The sequence below is a fragment of the Phocoena sinus genome, chromosome 1 (assembly GCF_008692025.1).
Source record: "Phocoena sinus isolate mPhoSin1 chromosome 1, mPhoSin1.pri, whole genome shotgun sequence".
Taxonomy (NCBI): Eukaryota; Metazoa; Chordata; class Mammalia; order Artiodactyla; family Phocoenidae; genus Phocoena; species Phocoena sinus.
Window position 1 is genome coordinate 163,373,286 of NC_045763.1, and position 23,379 is coordinate 163,396,664.

The 23,379-nt window shown below is 39.5% G+C and overlaps 1 protein-coding gene across 2 annotated transcripts in view; it reads left to right on the forward strand.

The window, feature by feature from the left end:
* The window catches only part of LBR (lamin B receptor), a 35,004-nt gene extending 22,772 nt beyond the window's left edge, over positions 1–12,232 (forward strand). For both annotated transcript variants that reach the window (XM_032630087.1, XM_032630076.1), the window contains exons 8-14: positions 1,454–1,645; positions 2,385–2,488; positions 3,399–3,524; positions 6,274–6,442; positions 9,210–9,290; positions 9,388–9,510; positions 10,249–12,232. In XM_032630087.1, coding sequence (XP_032485978.1) covers positions 1,454–1,645; positions 2,385–2,488; positions 3,399–3,524; positions 6,274–6,442; positions 9,210–9,290; positions 9,388–9,510; positions 10,249–10,409 — 956 coding nt within the window. In that variant the 3' untranslated portion in view covers positions 10,410–12,232. The remainder of the gene's footprint in view (positions 1–1,453; positions 1,646–2,384; positions 2,489–3,398; positions 3,525–6,273; positions 6,443–9,209; positions 9,291–9,387; positions 9,511–10,248) is intronic.
* Positions 12,233–23,379: the final 11,147 nt, after the last annotated feature.

The following is a 23,379-nucleotide window of genomic DNA, read 5'->3' on the forward strand; positions in this document are numbered from 1 at the left end:
CGAACACACCCTCTCCTGCGCCTTGCGGCCTCAGTGAGGCCAAGCCTGGGGAGGGGTGGGGTGTTCCCTTTGGGCCATCAGGTCTGTCGCTGTTCGTGTTTTGCGGGCTTCTCTCTAGGTACCCACTTACTTCTCGTCTAAGTGCTCTCCTTTTCTGTTTTTGCTTCCCTCTGAGGGCGTGGCTCACTCGGAGGCTGAGAACACTAGTACTGGGCTCAGAGCTGTCGGAGCAGGCAGGCAGTGGCTGAACTAGTTGCTTCATCCTTCCTTTGAAAATTTCCTCGTTACTCTGGTTCTAGTATTACGAGATTTTACCATCATCAACTAAGGAGAGTCCTAAGACATTTTGAATAATTTAATCCACGTAGGCTAGAGAGCAAGAAACTGCTTCATCTACCATTCTTTTCCTTTAATATTTATAAATTTTATGAGCATTAAATGAATGCTTTACAAAGTTAAAGAAAGTTTAAAAAGTTAAAAGTTACTCTTCGGAGTAAACCTGACACTGTGGAAAATGTGGACTTAAATAATAAATTAGAGATGACCATTTGACTTTACAAAAGCTTTGGTTTTAGAATTCTTACAGAAATAACACCTATGTCTTTTCTGTGTGAGACTGTTTTTATCCAAATGTGATTTGACTGCTTACTCAGAGAACAGTTTTTGCAGGCACTCAGCTCCTGAAAGGAAAACTGTTTCTTGGGTCCAAAGAAAAAGCAGCCAGTACACTCAGCTTCTGCCTGTTGAGCCATAGCAGGGCTAGCTCGGAGCAGGAGTTCCTCCTGCGGGGCCTCGTGGGTGCTTTTGACTTCGGAATGAACATCTGTGGGCCTGACAGTCCCTCCCTGACGTCCCCACTTGGCTGGTCCCCTCGGTCTCCTGCCTGGCCCTGGGGAACATTTGGGTTGTGGCCTCTTCTTTGAGGGCAGGGTCTTGAGGTCTTTGGGAGGTAGAGTACGACCAGGATCCTTTGAAACCCTTATTGATAAGTTATTTCGGGTAAAAATATTTATAATTTATAACCACCAACATTGCCCTAAAGGCTTTAAAATGTGTGTTTGGCCCAGCTCTGTCAATAATTAGCCATTTGACTTTCACCTCAGGGGTTTGGATTATGTGAATTTTGAGGTTCTTTTCAGCTTTTTAATAGTGAATTTCTGTGCACTTCTTTTCAGCTCTCTCTTCATTAAAAGCAGGTGACTGTTCACAATGAAAAATAATAACTTAAGTATGAGAATATCTCACAAATTGTGTGCGAGATACAGCATCTGTATTGAAGGCTGCTAACCTCAGGGGCACTGCTCGTTCATATATTTGTATGTGTGTAGCCTGAATAATGAAACGAAGATTTTACAAAATAATGTTGTATTATTTTATAACGGTGTAAATCCAATGTGAACCCTGGGCTAACATTAATTTTCGGCCCTCCTCCCCGCCCCTTTTTCCTTTTAAGGATTCTACGCTTTTGTCCTGACATCTGTACTCATCGGAGCATCTTTCTTCTGGGATGTAGAGCTTTATTATGTGTACAGTCATTTCCTTCAGTGTGCACTTGCAGCCACCGTGTTTTCTGTGGTCTTGAGTGTTTATCTCTACGCCAGGGCTTTGAAAGCGCCCCGGGATGAACTGTCGCCGGCCAGCTCTGGTGAGCAGTGTTAGAACGTGGGTCCCACAAATGCCTCTCCACACCCTCACCCCACTGGCCCCTCAGCATCTGTTTCTAGGCTTTCATAGAATTCTCTTCTCGCTTCAGTTTATGAGAGATGAAGAGAAATAGGAAAAAAAAAAAAAAGGAAAAGGTGAAAAAGTTTAGAGAAAAATAAAAGGAAGAAAATCTGATTTTTTTCCCCTTGTGTTTTCCTATTTGTTTCTTCTTCCTTTTTTTAGTCACTTGATGACAGTAAGACATTTTAACAACTTACAGCATTTTAGTAACATTAGTAGTATAACAACTTAGGACAAATATTTTTTGTCCAAAATAGTGAACATCCTTTAAAAAAAAAAACAACCAACAAATAATAGAGATTACAAATTGGTTGATTCTAACCTAAAGTACTTAAACATTCAAAAAAATTAAGTGGCTTATTTTTAAAATGGTGAGTCTACATTTAAAAAAGCTCTGGTTCCCTCAAAATCTAGGAATCTGGCCCCATAGGCCCCATGCCTATAGCAGCATGGATGTTTCCGGATGGGGCCAGCATCCCCTGCCCCCTGTGTCCTCACGGCCCCTCTTGGCTCTCACCACCATGCCTTTCCTCTCTGGCTGTTTGCCAGGCTCCTGGAGGTGATTGAATTGTGACCCTGGAGAGTGGACAGCAGTGCAATTTTAAAGCCTCATAATTGGGTTTGGAATACTGTTTGGATAAGGACTTTTCCCTTCATAGGAAATGCTGTCTATGATTTCTTCATTGGCCGTGAGTTAAATCCTCGGATTGGTACTTTTGATCTCAAATACTTCTGTGAATTGCGCCCCGGATTGATTGGATGGGTATGTCTTTTTTTAAAAATTTCAGTTCAGTAGTACAAATTAGTCTTGCATTTGGAAAGGATTGTAGACAATGTTAAAGTAAGCTGTGGGTGGTATGTTTTTAGGAATAATCACAGCATTGCATAAATCTGTCTCCTTAAAATATTTTCTTGCTGTAAATATAGTCCAGAGGGATAAGATGCCCTGTTACAGGTTATTAAACATTAAAAGAGTTTGTTTTATTTTGATTATATCAGTTTATGTTTATGTAGGAAAATAATAGTGTATGAATTAAGAAAAAATGTATTTTCCTCCCCTTTAAAAAAATGTATTTTGACTTAATTTTAGACTTGTTCGAGTTGCAAAAATAAAGAGTTCCTTCATACCACTCTCCCCAATGTTAATTAACATCTGGCAGAACCATAGTATAGTTACAAAAAACAGCAATTAAAAAGAAAAACGGCCCACAAATTAACATTGTTACAGTAGTATTAATTAAATCCCTAGACCTTATTTGAGTTTCACCAATGTTTCATGCTGTTGGCCATTTCCTGTTCCAGAATCCTCTTCAGGGTCCGACAGTGCATTTATTTGTTATTTGGCCTTAGTCTCCTCTAGTCTGTAACAGTTGCTAGTCTTTCCTTGTCTCTCATGACCTTGACACTTTTGAAGATACTGGTCAGTTATTTTGTAAGAGTGTCCTTCAGTTTGGGTTAGTCCAGTGTTTTCTCATGATTGGAGTGTTATACGTCTTCGGCAAGAACACCACAGAATAAGTGTCCATCTCAGTGCATCTTATCAAGGGACTCCTGAGATCGATATGTCTTATCACTGATGGTGGCGTCTCCGTAAGGTGGTGTCTGCAGCTTTCTCAGCTGGGAAGTTACCACCTTTCTCTCTGTAGAAACTATTCCTGCCCCTTTTATTTCAGGTGGTCATTAACCTGGTGATGCTTTTGGCTGAGATGAAGCTACAGCATCGCACTGTTCCATCCTTAGCAATGATTTTGGTCAACAGTTTCCAGCTCTTGTATGTGGTGGATGCTCTCTGGAATGAGGTAATTAATTTTAAGAGCTTTGGAGTCAGATGGCGTTGAGTGTGGGTGATTGACCTGACCCCTCTGAGCCTCAGCTTCTTCCACACAAAGTGAGGAGAACATAACCTGCCTGCAAGGCTTGTGAGGATTAAATGAGTTGCGGATCCATGTGACGCATTGAGCTGACACACAGTGAGCACTGACAGAGGGTAGGTGTCGAGAACTTTGGTGATACTTCCGTGTATGTCAGCTGCTAAATATTTAAGATCTGTGGATCTTGGCTTTGTGGGTGTGACCGATTCATATAAATAAAACTTTATTTATATGAATTAATGAGCATTAATTTCTTAATGATTCTATCAGATGAAAATGGATGGACAGATTATCGTCGAGTTAAGATAGTGTTCTTTGGACTGTCAGATTGCCCTTTATAGTTCTTAAATAAAGGGGGAGATGTTTTATTGTTGGTGTTTCAGAATAAAAGAGTAGCTCTGATTAGATGGATATAAAACCAGAAATCATGATACATTGAGGAAACCAGTTTAAATAAAGCTAATTTCCTAACACTTGGCTTTTCTCATACGTTGATACATCGTCAGTTTTTTCCGCTACTTGAAGACTGGTTAATGTTTGCTAATCTCGGTCTCACCTAACTATATTCCTCTTGAAAATAATTTCTTCCTTGGGTCTATTTTACAACTGTTTTATCATTTACTGTTATCTTTGTCATCATCTCCAAATTCCAAGTTGAGTTTCCTTTCAGTTTGGAAAACGAAATTGGCAGCCCTATGTCATAATGTTACAAAATAAATTCTCTTGGCAGTCTGTTGACATTTTGAGAGAAGGTCCGTCTCCTTTAAGGTGTTTTTTAAAAACTGTCTTATTTGGTCATATTCAAATTAAAAAAAAAAACCCAATTCTTGTAAATGCACTTAGTCTTGCCAGTTGTAGGTCTTTCTTTGATTATGTAATAAAGGGTTCCTAAGAAGATGGTAGGTTACATTTTACAAGTCAGGTGATATTTCCTCTGTTGCTTTATCACCTCAGAGATTTTTTTTTTTTAACTTCCTGTCTGGAAGCTTTTCAGCGGTGAGTAATTCTTCCTTCTCGTTTTCTGTCGTGTCATGGTAGTCACTTTTGAAGTGACTTAGAAATTCACATTTTCTAGAGATTTAAACAAACATTGATTTCTGTTAATTAACAGAAAATGTTTGTATTTTAAGGCAAAAGTGTTAAGGCAGTTTTTCACCAGGGGTAGTGGATTAAAGTTGGGAAGTTATTTTTTTAAACATGTTATCAGTATCTCAGCCAGATTATAGTAGGCTTCTTGAAGAAAGGACTTGATCTTACGATTTTCTTTAGTATCTGGCACACTTTCGGGCAATTAGTAGATGCTTAATAATTTTCTTATTAGATTGGGTGATAGAAATTCTTCTACGTGTTGATATGCCACACCTCAGAAAGTGGAGAATACGAACTTAAATATAAACGACCCTTCCTGTGAGCCTCCGCTGGCTGTCCGGCAAATCCCCTGAGGCCCCAGGAACTGGGTAGGGCTGAGGGTTCTGCCCCTGCTGGTGCCAGCTGCTCACACCTTGTCCCTCGCTCACTGCCCACTCCCGTGTGCCCTGTCGTCATCACTGGTCTGCTCTTGTACCTGCTCCCGTGTGCGTAAGAATAGGCGCTCTTCACTATAGGGTGAACCAAAGGGCCTGGAGTTGTTGCATCCATTTTTCTGTTCCATGGTCCTTTTGCTTGCTTTCTGGGAAAAAAAATGCGTTTTGGAGATTATCACACTTTTTCTTTAACCTAGAATATTGATTTTTTAAAAATTTTAATTATATTGGAGTATAGTTGATTTACAATGTTGTGTTAGTTTCAGGTGTGCCGCAAAGTGATTCAGCTATACATGTATTCATTCTTTTTTAGGATCTTTTTGCATATAGGTGATGTTCCCTGTGCTATACAGTAGGTCCGTGTTGGTTTGATTCTTCAGCAGAGCTTACTTATACTTGCTAATTTTTCTAGTCAGCGGGGAGTACTGGTGTCAGAGGCAGATTAGAGATGCCCTTGGGCAGGGCCATCTCCACTTCCAGAGCCGGGCCTGCAGGTTTCTGGTCCAGGGGGATCTGGCTGCTGGCTTGCGCTGACCAGATCCACACGAGAGTGCGTTCAGGTCCTGATTTACCCTGAGCAGCGAGGCAGGCATTTTCCCATGTTGCCGGCTAGTGTGGAAAAGCTACATGAAAAGCCAGATTGCTATCAGAAGTTGGGTTGGTGCATGTGTGCTGGGTGCAGGGGTGGCAGGTGGAAACCCATGCTCCCAGCCTTCCATCTTCTAGTCTAGTGGCGAGAGTCGCTTATTTACAGGACAGTCACGTGGTCGCTCCAGGCTTCAGCAAGTGGTGGGTGGTGGCATCTGAGAAGTGCCTTGTCTAGGGGGAGGGTTGAGGAAAGCAGCACGGGCGAGGCTTCAGCTGAAGTTGGAGCGGGGTGTTCCAGGCAGAGGCATGGGGGCACAAGGGGCGTGGGCAGCTCCGTTGTTTCAGGATCGTGGAGGGAGAGGGTAGAGCGACAGGAGAACAGAATGATACACGTGCCAAGGGAACCAGATCCCCACTCCCACTTTAAAACGGTGTTGGTTGGCGTACTTTCCCTTAGCCCTTTATAAATTTGACTATAAACTAGAACTTTATTTGAATACTTTAAACATAGAAGCTTTTGTCCCCCAAAGTTTAAAAAAAATTTCTCCCCCTCCATACCCTTATAGGAAGCACTGTTGACAACCATGGACATTATCCATGATGGATTTGGATTCATGCTGGCTTTTGGAGATTTAGTGTGGGTTCCATTTATCTACAGCTTCCAAGCCTTTTATTTAGTCAGTCATCCAAATGAACTGTCTTGGCCAATGGCTTCTCTAATCATTGCTCTGAAACGTGAGTATTAACTCCGGTCTCTGTGTATTAAATATTGTGTGTGCTGAGTCTGTTGTGCTGTGGTAGCTACATATTTATAGCGTGCCCTTTTATTTATTTTTAATTTTTTTTCAAGTCCGAATGGCTCTTCTTATTATAATAAATGGATAAATAACCACTTAGTCCCAACAACCCAATTAAGTACTAAGTAACCAAGTTCATGTTTATAAAAGGGACAAATATGGCAGAGTTATGTACAAGAAAATGCTGTTATACACTGGGAACAGCTATCAAGCGATAGGACACAACTACAGATCTTATCAGAATGAGGTGACTGAGAAAAACAAGGCTGATGGGAGGGAAGAACCGAAGACACAGACATAATAAGATATCATCTTAGGTAGCAGGAGGCATCTGGAGAATGGGGCTCGATGCTAGCTTTGACACTAGCTGTGTATTCTTGTACAGGTTACTTGTTTTCTCTGATCCTTGAGCTCTTTTGGAAAATCAGGATTGAATTTTAGTCTTTCCTGGACCTTTTTTTTTTTTTTAAGCATCTTTATTGGAGTATAATTGCTTTACAATGTTGTGTTAGTTTCTGCTGTATAACAAAGTGAATCAGCTATACGTATACATATATCCCCATATCCCCTCCCTCTTGCATCTCTCTCCCACCCTCCCTATCCCACCCCTCTAGGTGGTCACAAAGCACCGAGCTCATCTCCCTGTGCTATGCGGCTGCTTCCCACTAGCTAGCTATTTTACATTTGGTAGCGTGTATATGTCCATGCCACTCTCTCACTTTGTCCCAGCTTACCCTTCCCCCTCCCCCTGTCCTCAAGTCCATTCTCTATGTCTGCATCTTTATTCCTGCCCTGCCCCTAGGTTCATCAGAACCATCTTTTTTTGTAGATTATACATATGTGTTAGCATACGGTATTTGTTTTTCTCTTTCTGACTTCACTCTGTATGACAGACTCTAGGTCCATCCACCTCACTACAAATAGTTCATTTTCGTTTCTTTTTATGGCTGAGTAATATTCTATTTTGTATATGTACCACATCTTCTTTACCCATTCATCTGTCGATGGACACTTAGGTTGCTTCCATGTCCTGGCTATTGTAAATAGAGCTGCAGTGAACATTGTGGTACATGACTCTTTCTGAATTACGGTTTTCTCAGGGTATATGCCCAGTGGTGGGATTGCTGGGTCATACGGTAGTTCTATTTTTAGTTTTTTAAGGAACCTCCATACTGTTCTCCATAGTGGCTGTATCAACTTACATTCCCACCAACAGTGCAAGAGGGTTTCCCTTTTCCCCACACCCTCTCCAGCATTTATTGTTTGTAGATGTTTTGATGATGGCCATTCTGACTGGTGTGAGGTGACACCTCATTGTAGTTTTGATTTGCATTTCTCTAGTGATTAGTGATTAGCGTGCCCTTTTAAATGGCCATGATTGGCTCAGGTTTGAAGTAATCTGTGATGGATGAGTTGAGTAATAAAAAGATTCTTGCATCTTACAAAGAGAATGGATGTTTCTTTCTTGGGTTCTCAGTGGTTCTTTAAACATAATTTTAAATAAACCATTTGGTTTTAAAATTTATTAAATTTAGTTTAAAATAATAAGTTCACTTAAAATTTTATTGTCTTAGTAATGATTCATTTTTTCTGTTGAGTGCCTGCCCTTTCTGGTAGCACCTTAAAAAGTAGGGCGATTGGTCTTGCCTTCCTAGAGCTTGCATTCTAGCGGGAGAAATAAGACGCTCAGACACTGCATTGAGTAGTAGGAAGAGTCTAGAGGAGGGACTTACAGACCGAATATGATGGGAGTTTAAGGTAGAGAGTGCATCTCTCTGGGGGAACATCAGTGTAAACCTATTGGAGGATATGGTGCAGTGGGGAAAAGTGGGATGGGGAGGTAGATACATCGGACAGAGGGAACCACTTGGCCAGGGTGGATGCTGGAGACGAGCGAGGAGAACACTTTGGCCGGGTGCTCGTGGGTTAGCTTCAGGACGGCTTTTCTTTCGTTTCACTGTTGGTTAAACACCTCCGCCAGAGGGAGGGCAGGGAAAATTAGCACTGGACTTCAAATATTGCTAGTTTTGCTACACTAATCAGTATTTATGGTAGAAGAAGAAATTCAAGCTATTGGTTGAAACTAAGATTTAGTTTCTTCATTGGTTTGGTTAAGCGTGCCTGTGTGTTATTCAAGACAGGATATGTATATTTTACAGTTAAGCTAAAAATAGGGAGTAGAGTTATTTCTTACTGCTTTATTGAGGACTGATAATAAATAGTGATATGTCAGGGCCTCTTAATTTTGACATTTCGGAATTTGAAATAAAGCCACCAACTTGGAGGCTTACAGTGGGATTCGGCATATGTTTATGTACAAGTTGTTCTGGCGCAGATTCTGAGCTATAGTTTTATTTAAAAAGCATTCATGTTGTGGCCAGTAGGTATCATAACTAACAGATGAACTCCAGTATTGATTTTATTGTAATGTGGGCTGCATTCGATTTTTATTCATGGATGTAACTATATTTGTTAGTTTTGCCTTCAAGGTAGATGATGAAAGCTGTACGATAGTGAGATATCGGGATCATATCTTCTTTTGACCTTCTAAGATTGAGAGGTTTTGAATTGTTAAGAAATCAAGCTATTCTGTACTTTGCAAATTTCCTTGGAGCACAGGAATAATTTCTAAATGAAATTACAGATGCTTTTAAATAAAGATTAAAGCTAAATTGTTAACAAATGAAATTTTTAAAAAATTACAGTGTGTGGATTTGTAATCTTCCGATGTGCAAATTCTCAGAAAAATGCATTCCGGAAAAATCCCACTGATCCAAAGCTTGCACGTAAGTATTGGTTTATATTTATAGTATTTATACCACATAAAGATTCTATGTCTGTTTGTCTAGAGGTCATTAAAAATGTATTTTTATTTTTGTATAGATTTAAAGACCATTCATACTTCAACAGGAAAAAATCTTCTCGTTTCTGGATGGTGGGGTTTTGTTCGCCATCCCAATTACTTGGGTGATCTCATCATGGCCCTGGCGTGGTCCCTCCCATGTGGTAAGCATTTAAGAAGAGAACTGATTTGACTCTTTCTCCGGCCACCACAGGATGTGTGTGTGCTCGTTGGGTCTGGGTGTCGCCTCTTGGAGGTCTGGGTTGCCCGTTCCCCGTCTGGGCGCTGCGCTTTTGTGTATCCAGCACCTCACTCATCCAGCGTCTGAGGGGAATTAGGAATTCACCGAGCCTGAAGTTTTACTCTAAACTTCTGCAAGCAAAATTTTAAGTTTTAAGCTGTGCCTGGTAGCTTTTTTTCTAAGAAGAATATGTAGAAATTAACTTTCTATATTTGTGACTCAGTGTACGTAGATTCTGAAAAACTCCGGTTCTTAAGAAGAAGAAAAGGCGCACTCTGTTTTGTTTGTGTTAGTGTCAGCCCATACCCTGCAGTGCTGTCTGCCCTGCCCACCCTGCCCCTCACGGGTGGCCTGCCGTCCTCTTCCTGAGCACCGGCGGGGAGGAAACGGGGAGATTTGCTTTAAATACAGAGGTTCTGATTTTGAAGGATTGTTAGGGTGGATTAATCACTGTTCTCTGAATAGCTTTTAATTCAAATACTACCTCCTGCCACACACTAGTGGGATTTTATGAACCGGTGTAGTTGTTTCCCCCATTGGAGAAAATGAAGTAACGGGATGGTCCATTTTTAGACGATTTGGGGACCAGCAGGAAACAATACTGTGTAGTTGTGTAGTGATAATAAAAATACCTAGTACTATTTACTGTTGCTGTCCCCAGGTTTCAATCACATTCTTCCTTATTTCTACGTGATTTATTTCACCATTTTGCTGGTGCACCGGGAGGCTCGCGATGAACGCCACTGTAGGAAGAAGTACGGCCTGGCGTGGGAGAAGTACTGCCAGCGCGTCCCGTACCGCATATTCCCATACATCTACTGATTCTGGTCTAGGCGCTGTCTAAATGCTCCCGCAGTTTTGGTTCCATTGGCAAAAAAAGGAAAAAAACCCAAAATGAACCTTTCGTTGCACTGACAGGATCTTTATGTTTCTCTTTCTTTTTGAGGCAGGACTATAGAGCCAAGTAGTGAGTCTTTTAATGTAGCCGTGTTCATTTTTATTAAATCATAACAATTAACATAAGGAAAATATAAATAAAGATGTTAGAATTTGCATTCTAATAGGAAGTTTTCAATCCTTAAAAATCTGAAAACAGAAAATAGTCTTACAAATGCACTGAATACTGTTGATGTTTAGGGTTTTTGATTACCTTTCAAAGTTTGATTCCTTTGTCTAGTTGGTTTTTCTTAAATGAAAACAGTTACATTTTAAAGTACATTTATATTTTATTGCATTAAGAGAATAGAATTTGTTTCCCTTTAAATTAAATCATTTACTAGCTATGTGATTTGAAAGTAAAAACTGGTCCTCTCTGTCCAGTGCTGGACGGGAAGGGGGATGACTGATAGTGGACACTGTTTAATGAAGACCATTAGTAGTGGTTTGCTTAACCTCAACTTGTAAAACTGCATTTGAAACTGTAAATACATAGCTTTTATGTAATATATGGGGACTTCAGATTTTTCTGTATAGTATTTTGAATGTGAAATAATTTTCGGGACTAAGTATCTTTTTAACAAACATTTGCAGTATTTTAAATTAAGTTTTGTAAAGTACTACATGCGAATTAAACATTTTGAAAGAAGTGGAACTCATTTAATATTGTATGAAAGATGCTATTAAGAGTAGGAAGGGTATTTTTCCTAATCCAAAGTTTGTGAATTTGGCTTTGCTACCTCAACCGCAGGTGTTTGTTTGCCTTTATAAACTGTTGCAAATAGAAAAATAGAATAAATATATATTTTTGGAATAACATCACTATTTAAACATTTTTACACAGAGTGGTGTTGGAAAATTTGCCATTTCTGAAAGGCTAATATTTTTATATGTTTTTGACTTTTTAAATTAAACTGTGTTTTTGCTACTGTTAGTTCAGGCAGTTTATACTGTATTTTGCGTAGCCTTTATATTTACAGAACTCTACTCCCTGTAAAGGAGTGTTGTATTCATCTTTAGAAAGCTATTTATCATCTAAATACAATTTAAGGGAATAGTTTAAAATCATTTCTTTTAGTTTAATAGCTGTGCATAAGGTAGCTTTAGCCATTAGATGCTACTTCAGTTGATACAGTCTCATTATTAATTGTCCTATGATGGAACAGTAGCAAATTCACTAAGGTTTCGTATTCAGAGTTAAATTGTTCTCCAGAATCTTAAACATAGGGGAATCTAATAAATATAGTGTATATGTTTGGGTTTTCAATTATACATTTTACATATGAGCCATTTAGATATGCAGTGTTTGTTCTACGCTGCAGTTCGAAGTGTATATAACAGAACTTACGTTAATGTGATCATGAAGAACATTCCGCATCCTCTAGTCTTTCTTTAAACATCGTTTTGGTGAAATTTTCAGTGTCTTATTAGTACTGATGTATGCAAGCAGTTTTTTTAATGCTTCTCTCCTGGCGTCAAAAAATGGCGTCCCAGCCTATTCTATACTAGATTCACCAGTGAAGCTTTAGGGGAGGAAGAAGGACCTTTAATTCTTTCCTTGGTAATGAGAAAAGAGCTGTTTCCAGCACAGTGCTGCAGTTTCTGGATATCATCAGCTACAATTTGTTTTTAATTTTGTTTTTGACATGTTTATTTGACGAGTTTTATAATGAAGTTTTAAGTTGGAAATAAAGTTGAAAATAAGATGTTGCTTTGATCACTTTGGAGTCTTTTTTTTTTTTTTTTTTTTTTTTTTGGGGCCTGTAACTCACTCTGGGATCACTGGGACCAAAACAGGAGCCCTTAGATTACCACGCCCCACCCAAGTCCTGTATTTTTCTAGGATCCTTTGGGACCCTCCTGGACCACAAGGCAAACTGGGACCCCTTGCAAACTGCTGTTTGCATTGAGGCTCTCAGAAGTTGGAGCTTGAAAGGGGTTAGTGGAGGGTCCCAACTCCCAGACAGTGGTCATGGATTTAGTATTTGCTCTTTGAGCAAATAGAGGAATGATCAATAGTATCATACACTCAGTAATACTTTCAAATGAATTTGTATTATTACTCACAAAAGTACCTAAGTGCATGTGAAAGATGATAGTACATGTTTGTGAGAGAGGCATTTGTGTGTCAGTGAAATGAGATGAGACACTTTCATGTCTTCATCTCTCTTCCCAGTGTGACATGGCTTTGCAGAACGTGGGTGTTTCGAATATGCACCAACACCAAGTAGGCTAAAAATATCACATCATGTGATTCTTGGTCTTATTTTTGTACTCTTTGAGGAAAAGGCTTTGCTTATTGGTGGTTTCCGTAACTCATGGAATGTTTTGTTTTAGCAGATTGTGGATCATTCCTAAAACTATTTTAACAAATGAATTGGACCAAATAAGATCCCACCTTGTATCCTTTGTTAAAAGCCTATGTTTTATCATTTTCTTATTGATTCCTAAATGACAGGGGCTAGGTCTTTATAATTCTTTTCTATAGTGCTGTGTGTAATTAGATTCTCAGTGTATGTGTTTTTGATAATGTGACTTTCAGACAGTACACTTTCCTAGACACCAAAGTCAGCAGGCGTTAATATTTTGTTCATGGCTGTTTGTTACAGAGTCTAGTTCTGGGTGTGAGCCCCACCCTCCCTAACCCCCCTTATTACAGACAGAACGGATTGATCTTCATTTGTGGAGACGTGGGATTTGTTTTCTGCCAGTGGACCCACTGTTGAGGTAATGTGACGATGAACATGGCTTTGAATCCTAGCCCTGCTTCCTCCTGGCCATGTGAGCTTGGGCCAGTCAATCTCTCTGAGCAGCAGTTTTTTCATGTATAAAATTTGGCTGATACACCACATAGTACATAGGTGGCCTTAAGATAATATAGGAATTTTTATGATTACTCAACATAATTGGTGCTCAATAATAAAAATCTACCTACAGAAACACATTTTGACATTTATCCAATTTTCTGAATTCTCAGCATTGAATTCTCAGGGTTGGTTTTTCAGTGGAAAGAGAAGGTCTGGTGAAGTCAGAACAAGACCATTTCTGTAAGGGAAGAAGAGCCTCTTTTGTCTCAAAAGTGTGCGGTCAGGCCCTTCACCCTCTTTGAACCATAGTTTCCTGATCTATAAAATGACGATACTTTTTGAGGATTAAATAATACAGATAAAGAGCTTAGCACAGTATCTGGCACACAGGAGATACTCAGTAAACGTTGGCTAATAAGCAACAGTGCCATCACTCTCAGATAGATTGCGATCTTCTGGAGGGCAGGAGCCTTATTTTGTTCATCTCTGTACTTGCACCACCTAGCACAGCACTGGACACACACACGCACACACAGGTATATGACATGATACATGTATATATTGCAAAATGATCACCACAATAAGTCTAGGTGACATTCATCACCATATATATTTATAATTTTTTTCTTGTGATGAGAACTTTTTTTTTTTTTTTTTTTGCGGTACGCGGGCCTCTCACCGTTGCGGCCTCTCCCGTTGCGGAGCACAGGCTCTGGACGTGCAGGCTCAGCGGCCATGGCTCACGGGCCCAGCCACCCTGTGGCATGTGGGATCTTCCCAGACCGGGGCACGAACCCGTGCCCCCTGCATCGGCAGGCGGACTCTCAACCACTGCGCCACCAGGGAAGCCCCATGAGAACTTTTAATATTTACTCTCAGCAATTTTCAAATATGCAATACAGTATCATTAACTATCGTCTCCATGCTGTACATTACATTGCAGGTCTTAATTTATTTTATGACTGGAAGTTTGTACTTTTTTGACCACTTTTACCCATTTCACTCACCTCCCTACCCCAGCCTCTGGCAACCACCAGTCTGTTCTCTGTATCTATGAATTTGTTTTTGTTTTCGTTTTTCTGGATTCCACATATAAGTGAGATCATACAGTATTTGTCTTTCTCTGTATGACTTATTTCACTTAGCATAATGCCCTCAAGGTCCATCGATGTTGTTGCAAATGGCAAGATTTCCTTATTTTTTACGGGTGAATAATATTTATTCCATTGTATATTAGAGAGTAGATCCCAAGAGTTCTCATCACAAGGAAAAAAACATTTTTCTTTTTCTTTTTGTATCTATGGGTGTTAACTAGACTTTTTGTGGTAATCATTTCACAATATATCTAAGTCAAAAAGTCTGAGAAAACCGTAATTCAAAAAGAGTCATGTACCAAAATGTTCATTGCAGCTCTGTTTACAATAGCCAAGACATGGAAGCAACCTAAGGGTCCATCGACAGATGAATGGATAAAGAAGATGTGGCACACATATACAATGGAATATTAGCCATAAAAAGAAACGAAATTGAGTTATTTGTAGTGAGGTGGATGGACCTAGAGTCTGTCATACAGAGTGAAGTAAGTCAGAAAGAGAAAAACAAATACCGTATGCTAACACATATAGAATCTAAAAAAAAAAAAAAAAAAACGTCATGAAGAACCTAGGGGCAAGGCAAGACGGGAATAAAGACACAGACCTACTAGAGAATGGACTTGAGGATATGGGCAGGGGGAAGGGTAAGCTGGGACAAAGTGAGAGAGTGGCATGGACATATATACACTGCCAAACATAAACTAGATAGCTAGTGGGAAGCAGCCGCATAGCACAGGGAGATCAGCTCGGTGGTTTGTGACCACCTAGAGGGGTGGGATAGGGAGGGTGGGAGGGAGGGAGATGCAAGAGGGAAGAGATATGGGGACATATGTATAACTGATTCACTTTGTTATAAAGCAGAAACTAACACACCATTGTAAAGCAATTATACTCCAATAAAGATGTTAAAAAAAAGTCAAATCATTGTGCTGTATACTTTAAACTTATACAGTGCTGTATGTCAATTATATCTCAGTAAAACTAGAAAAAATATTTCATTCTATGCATATATACCACATTTTCTTTATCCATTTATCCATCAGTGGACACTCGGTTGTTTCTATATCTTAGCTATTGTAAGTAATGCTGCTATAAACATGGGAATGCAGATGTCTCTTAAACATAGGGTTTTTGTTTCCTTTAGGTATATTCCCAGAAGTGGAATTGCTGGATCACATGGTAGTTTTATTTTTAATTTTTTGAGGAACCTCCACATTGTTTTCCATAGTAGCTGCACCAAACTATATGCATTTAAATAAATGTTTAAGATCAACATAAGCTACAGAAGTTTTAAAAGATCTAAATAAATATTCATGATTGAAAGTCTCAGTATTGCTAAGATATCGGCTCTCCAAAAAGCAAGACAACTTTAAGGAAAAAGAGAAAAGTTGGAAGACTTTATACTACCAGATATTAAGAATTACTATAAGCTACAGTAATTAAAAGAGTGTGGTGCTGGCACAAAGAGAGGCAAGTAAGTCAATGGAACAAAACTGAGACTCAAGAAATGGGCCCAGGCATATAAAATTACTTGATCTGTGACAAAGAAGAAGTAGGGTAAGGATGACCATTTCAATAAAAAGGAAAGGGTGCCAAGTCAATACTTGGATACTCATATGGAAAAAATGACTTTTGACCCCACCTCATTACACGCAAACTCAATTCTATGTGGATCATAAGCCTAAATGTGAAAGGTAAAGCAATATAGCTTCTAGAAGATAACATAGGAGAATACTTTCATGACCCTGAGATAGGCAAATATTGCTTAAAAAGGACACTCAAAAATACTAACCCCCAAAGAGAAGATGGACATACTGGATTTTACTAAAACAGAGAAAAAGAAGACATCATAAAGTAAAAAGGTAAGTCACATACTGGCAGAAGAAACTTCTGATACATATATCCATGTATATATCTGACAAAAGACATGTCCAGAATATATAAAGAACTTCTGTAAATCAATAACAAAAAGACAGCCCAATTAAAATGTGGGCAAAAGACTCAAACAGGAATTTCACAAGAGAGGATATTCACATGTCAATAAGCATATTAAATGGTGTTCAACTTCATTAGTCACCAAGGAAATGCAAATTAATACCATGAAGAGATATCAATACATACCCGCCAGAATGACAAAAATTAAAAGATAAACAATACCAAATGTTGGCAAGGATGTGGACTAATCTTACACATTACTGATAGGTCTGTAGATTGGTACAATCACTTTCAAAAATGATTTGGTAGTATCTACACTTAAGCTAAATATATGACCCTCAATGTAATTCCCAGGTATGTATTCAAGAGAAATGAGTATTTATGTCCATCAAAAGGCATATACAATAATGTTAAAGCACATTTAATCATAATAGTTCTAAACAGAAAACAACCCTAATGTCCATCAGTCAGAGTACAGATAAGTTGTGGAACATTAACACAGTAGAATACTACAGAGTGATGAAAAGGAGTGATTACTATATGCAGAATAAGGATGAACCTCACAGATGTAACGTTGAGCAAAAGAAACTAGACACAAAAGAGTACATGCTGCATGATCCCTTTTATACAAAGGTCAAGATAGGAAAAGTAACTGATGATGCTAAAAGCCGGAATAGTGATTACCTCTGAGGAGGGCATTAACTAGGACGGGATGTGAGGGAGCCTTCTGAGGTGGTGACTGACAGTAGTCATAGCTCGATCTGAGTAGCTGAGTGGAATACTTAAGATTTGTGACCGTTACTCTGTATATGTTATACCTCAGTGAAAACAAGCAGAAAGAAACTAGTAAAAGAGCAATAAACCCAAAGAAAGCAGAAGGAACTAAAAAGATAAACAGAGGTTAAAGAAGGGAAAGCAAAGGAACAAAACACCATTAGAGTTAATTAATAAAGGCAAAATTTGGTTTATTTGAAAAAGTAAATGAAATAGACAAAATTGGCCAGTTTAAATTAGGGAAAAAAAAAAGAGATGAGGAAAAGGATGTATAATAAAGAATTTGGCTAGCCTATGTCCCTGGTTCCTGGAAGGTGACCTCTAAACCCTTGGAATTTGTTATTCATGGTGGGCTCCTGGGACTCCCCCTGAAGGTTTATGCTAATGAGGTGGTTGTTGGTGGTCCCTGGATAGTTGATGCTAATGAGATGACTCAGGGTGGGGGTTGGCTATTCCAGAAAGAGCCACTGTAATATTAGAGGTCTGTGACATTGAGCCAAATGATAGCAGCCCAGCCTCTGGGGATGCGAGAAGACTGAAGATTGGATTCAGCCATGTGAGCAGTGATTCAATCGAACATGGCTACATAATGAAAGCCCAGTCGAAAACTGAACACTGAACAACCCAGGTGAGCTTCCTGGGTTGGCAATACTCCACACACACCTAGCTACACCTCGATACCAGGAGGGTAACACATCCCTGAAGATGTGGAAGCTTTGTATTTGGAACCCTCCCAGTCCTAGATTCTGCCCTATGTGTCTCTTCCTTTGGCTGGTTCTGATTTGTATCCTTTTGCCATAATAAAACTGTAATTGTGACACTTTCCTGAAGCTCTATGAGTCTTTCTAACATATTATTAAGCCTAAGGGTGGTTTTTCATTTGGTGTGAGGAGTCTTGGGCAGAATTAGTCTTAGACAACTGTGCCCTTAACCTCAAGTTTGGCTAACCCCAGGTAGAGGACAAAGAGTAATTTGGAGGGCATTAAAAATCCTGTTCACAAGGCAACCCCCCTACACTGTTGATGGGAATGTAATTTGGTGCAGTCACTATGGAGAACAGTACAGAGGTTACTTAAAAACCTAAAAATAGAGCTACTATATGATCCAGCAATCACACTCCTGGGCATATATCCACAGAAAACCATACTTCGAAAAGATACATGCACCCCAATGTTCATAGCAGCACTATTTACAATAGCCAAGACATGGAAGCAACCTAAATGTCCATCAACAGAGGAATGGATAAAGAAGATGTGGTACATATATACAATGGAATATTACTCAGCCATAAAAAAGAATGAAATAATGCCATTTGCAGCAACATGGAAAGACCTAGAGATTGTCATACTAAGTGAAGTCAGAGAAAGACAAATATTGCATGATATCACGTATATGTGGAATCTAAAAAAATGATACAAATGAATGTATTTACAAAACAGTAATAGACTCACAGACTTAGAAAGCAAATTTATGGTTACCAAAGGGGAAAGGTGGGGGGTGGGATAAATTAGGAGGTTGGGATTAACATATATACACTACTGCATATAAAATAAATTATCAACAAGGACCTACTGTATACCACAGGGAACTCTACTCAATACTCTGTAATCACCTATATGGGAAAAGAATCTGAAAAAGAATAGATATATGTATATGTATAACTAAATCACTTTGCTGACACTAACACATTATAAATCAACGATATTCCAATACAAAATAAAAATTTTAAAAATCGTATTCACAATAGCAACAATTATAAACCACTTAGGAAAACAATCTAACAAGAATTTTCTAAGACCAATGTGACGAAAACAAAACTCACTAAAGAATACAAATGACCTAAGTAAAGAAAGAGAAACCATGTTTCTATTTGGGTTGGCCAAAGAGTTCCTTTGGTTTTTTAAGTAAAAATAAAAGACATATTTTTCATTTTTATCAAGAACTTTATTGAACAGCGTATTCACCGTTTTGTTCCACCTACCTTCTGCCATCTTTCAGGCAACTTCATAATTCCATCTTCCCAAAATTTTTTTTTTTTTTTTTTTTTAGCGGTACGCGGGCCTCTCACTGCTGTGGCCTCTCCCGTTGTGGAGCACAGGCTCCGGACGCGCAGGCTCAGCGGCCATGGCTCACGGGCCCAGCCGCTCCACGGCACGTGGGATCCTCCCGGACCGGGGCACGAACCCGTGTCCCCTGCATCGGCAGGCGGACTCTCAACCACTGCGCCACCAGGGAAGCCCTTCCCAAAACTTTTTATCTTTTTGAGCAAAGAACTGTTCCAGGTGCCTTTTATAGTCTTCCAGGGAATTGAAATTATTTCCATTAAGAGAATTTGTAAAGACCGAAATAAATGGAAATCCCAAGGTGCAATGTCTGGTGAATAGGGAGGCTGAATCAGAACTTCCCAACCAAGCTCTAACAGTTTTTGCCCGGTCATCAAACAAACATGAGGTCTTGCGTTATCCTGATGGAAGACTGCGTTTTCTGTTGACTAATTCTGGACGCTTTTTGCCAAGTGTTGCTTTCAGTTGGTCTCATTGGGAGCAGTACTTCTTGGAATTAATCGTTTGGTTTTCTGGAAGGAGCTCATAATAGAGGACTCCTTTCCAATCCCAGCACACACACAACATCACCTTCTTTGGACAAAGACCGGCCTTTGGTGTGGTTGGTGGTGTTCATTTCGCTTGCCCTACGATCTCTTCTGTTCCACATTATTGTACAGTATCCACTTTTTATAGCCCATCACAATTTGTTTTGAAAATGGAACGTTTTCATTATGTTTAAGTAGAGAATCGCATGTGGAAATACGGTCAAGAAGGTTTTTTTTCGCTTAGCTTATGTGGAACCCAAACAATCAAAGCGATTAACATAGCCAAGCTGGTGCAAATGATCTTCAGCGCTTGATTTGGGTATTTTGAGTACGTTGGCTCTCTCCCGCGTGGTATAACATTGATTGTTCTCAATTAATGTCTCGATTTTATGGCTATCAACTGGTCTACCCGACTGTGGAGCATCGTCCAGCGAGAAATATCCAGCACGGAAATTTGCAAACCACTTTGCCACGCCTGATCATTCACAGCACCTTCTCCATACACTGCACAAATCTTTTTTTGCGTTTCAGCTGTGTTTTAACCTTTCTTGAAATAATAAAGCATAATAGGCCAAAAATGTTGCTTTTTTCCTTCCATCTTCGATATTAAAATGGCTACACAAAAATTCACCAATTTTGATGCTTTTTTAAAAATGCACCCTGATATGACAGCTGTCACAATACAATCTAACAAAACTAAGCGCTACTAGAGCCATCTTATGGGAAAAACCAAACTTTTGGGCCAACTCGATATTGGAAAAACTCAATTTTAAAAAGATAGTAATTCTTCCCCAGATTTATAGGTAAATGTAATGTAAGCTGATCAAAATCCCAACAGGTTGTTTAAAAAGTGAAATATGGTCGGCCTATTCTCAAATTCACCTAGAAGAGAAAAGGTACAAAAGTCAAGATAGTTTTAAAAAGGAACAATGAGTTCATGGATTGGATGACAACACCAATGCCAATACTACCCAAAGTGATCTACAGATTCAACATAGTCTCTATCAAAATCCCAATGATGTTTTTTGTAGAAACAGAGAAATCCATCTTAAAAATTCATATGGAGTCTCAAGGATAACTGAATAAACAAGGTAATATTGAAGAACAAAGTTTGAGGTCTTACACTTCCTGATTTCAAAGCTTATTACAAAGCTACACTAATCAAAATAGTGTGCAACTGGCACAAAGACAGACAATAGAACAATGGAACAGAATAGAGAATGAACCCAGAAATAAACATGTATATGCTCAAATGATTTGCAACAAAGGTGCCAAGATATTCAATGGGGAAAGGACAACCTCTTCAACAAATGGTGTTGGTTAAATTGGATATCAATGTACAATATGGACTGTTACCTTACACTATACACAAAAGTTTACTCACAATGGATCAAAGACCTAAACGGAAGAGCTAAAACTATAAAACTCTTAGAAGACAACATAGGGGAAAAGCTTTATGACATTGGATTTGTTAATTATTTCTTGGTTATGGCACCAAAAGCATAGACAACAACAACAAAAAATAGATAAATTGGGCTACCTCAAAATTAAAAACTTTTATACATCAAAGGACACAGGTGAATTGGCAACCCACAGAATGGGAGAAAATATTTGCAACTCATATATCCAATAAGGAATTAACATCCAGAATATATAAGGAACTCCTACAATTCAACAACAATAACCAAGAAATCCTGATTAAAAAGGGGCCGAGGACTTGAATAGATATTTCTCCAAAGAATATATACGAATGGCCAATAAACACATGAAAAGATTTCAGTACCACTAGTCATTAGGGAAATGTAAATCAAAAGCACAATGAGATACCACTTCACATCCTTTGGGATGGCTACTATCAAGAGCCAGAAAATAACAAGTATTGGTGAGGATGTGGAGAAATTAGAACGCTGTGCACTGTTGGTGGGAATGTAAAATGGTGCAGCCACTATGGAAAGGAGTATGCCATTTCCTCAAAAAATTTAACAGAATTACCATATGATCCAACAGTTCCACTCCTAGATATCTACCCAAAAGAACTGAAACAGGGACTCAAACAGATATTTGCATACCCATGTTCATAGCAGCACTGTTCACAATGGCCAAAAGATGGAAATGACTCAAGTGTCTATGGACAGATGAGTGGATGAACGAAATGTGGTGTTATGGACTGAATATTTATACCCCCCCCGACCCCCACCAATTCATATGTTGAAGCCCTAACACCCAGTGTAGCTGTATTTAGAGATGGGGCCTCTAAAGAAGTAATTAAAGTCATGTGGATGGGAGTCTTGATCCAGTAGGATTAATGTCCTTACAAGAAGAGACATCAGAGAGCTTGCTCTCTCTCTCCACACATGCACACCAAGGAAAGGTCATGTGAGGACACAGCTAGAAGGCAGCTGTCTGCAAGCCAGGAAGTGTTCCGCAACAAGAGAAGCCACTGCAATGAGAAGCCCGCACACTGCAACAAAGAGTAGCCTCTGCTCGCCACAACTAGAGAAAGCCTGTGTGCAGCAATGAAGACCCAGCACAGCCAAAACAAAACAAAAAAAAGTAGTAGTTAAAATGGTAAATTTTATGTTATGTATATTTTACCACAATAAAAAACAGTAAAAATATAATAAAAATTTGATTAAAAAAAGGAAAAACGAGGACTGACTTGCTCTACCAAGTCTCCACATATAACTTTACAGCTTCTAGACATGTGTGGTGTTGGTCCTGGAATAGAGAAATAGATGCCAAGAACAGATTGGAGTTTAGTAAACAACAACAATGGCCTTCACATCAATGGGGCAATGGTGGGAGAGTGACTGGGCTGGGGGTGGCCTTGGGCATCTGGGTGTCTGCGCCTCGGCCATCTGGCTGTCTGAACACTCACACTCCCCGCCTAAACTGCCTCTATTCATAATCAGCACGTTGCCCAGTGCCCTGAGTTTCATTGCAGGCTGGCTGGGGGTGTCTCCTTGAACCTAACTGAACTCTGGAATGAGTAGGCTGCTGGGTGGCAGGCAGTTCAGCTGAGCCACCCTCAGGAGAGGTTTGCCCCACTGGTTTGAAATGCCACCTTCAAATCCCAACCTAGCAGCATTCAGTCTTCATTTATGTCAGGGGAGAGTTACAAAGTTCGTTTACTGTACTTATTTAAATCTTTTATTCATTTAATTTCTTTATAATTTTTTCCAACCCCCTAGAAGAAGAGTGGGAGAGATGGCATTCGGATTTGATGGGGACAGCACCACGCTCTAGTGCCTAGTATAGGGCGGGGCACGTGGTAAATGAGGAACAAAGTTTTCTTGAGGGACTGATTGATGGATTGATTGAATGAACGAATGATTACTCTTTCCAACCTCTGAAGTACTCCAGTACCTACAGGCTCTCCTGACTATGTTGAGTTTCTTCTGGATGATTATGGAGAACTCCTCATCTTTCATGGCAGTGGTGTCAGAGATCACATGATGGGTAAAAGTCAGGGCATCTATAGAGATTCCTTGGGACCTTCCATGGTCTTGAAGCACAGCAATAAGAAAGGCTTTGGAGAAAAATATACACCAAGTTCCTTGTGAGTCTCAGGGATTCAGGGGCTGTGCACATCCCAACGTTTCCCTTGGGGATCAGCAACACTGATATCTCATGGGGAGGGAAGAGTGGAGAAGAAA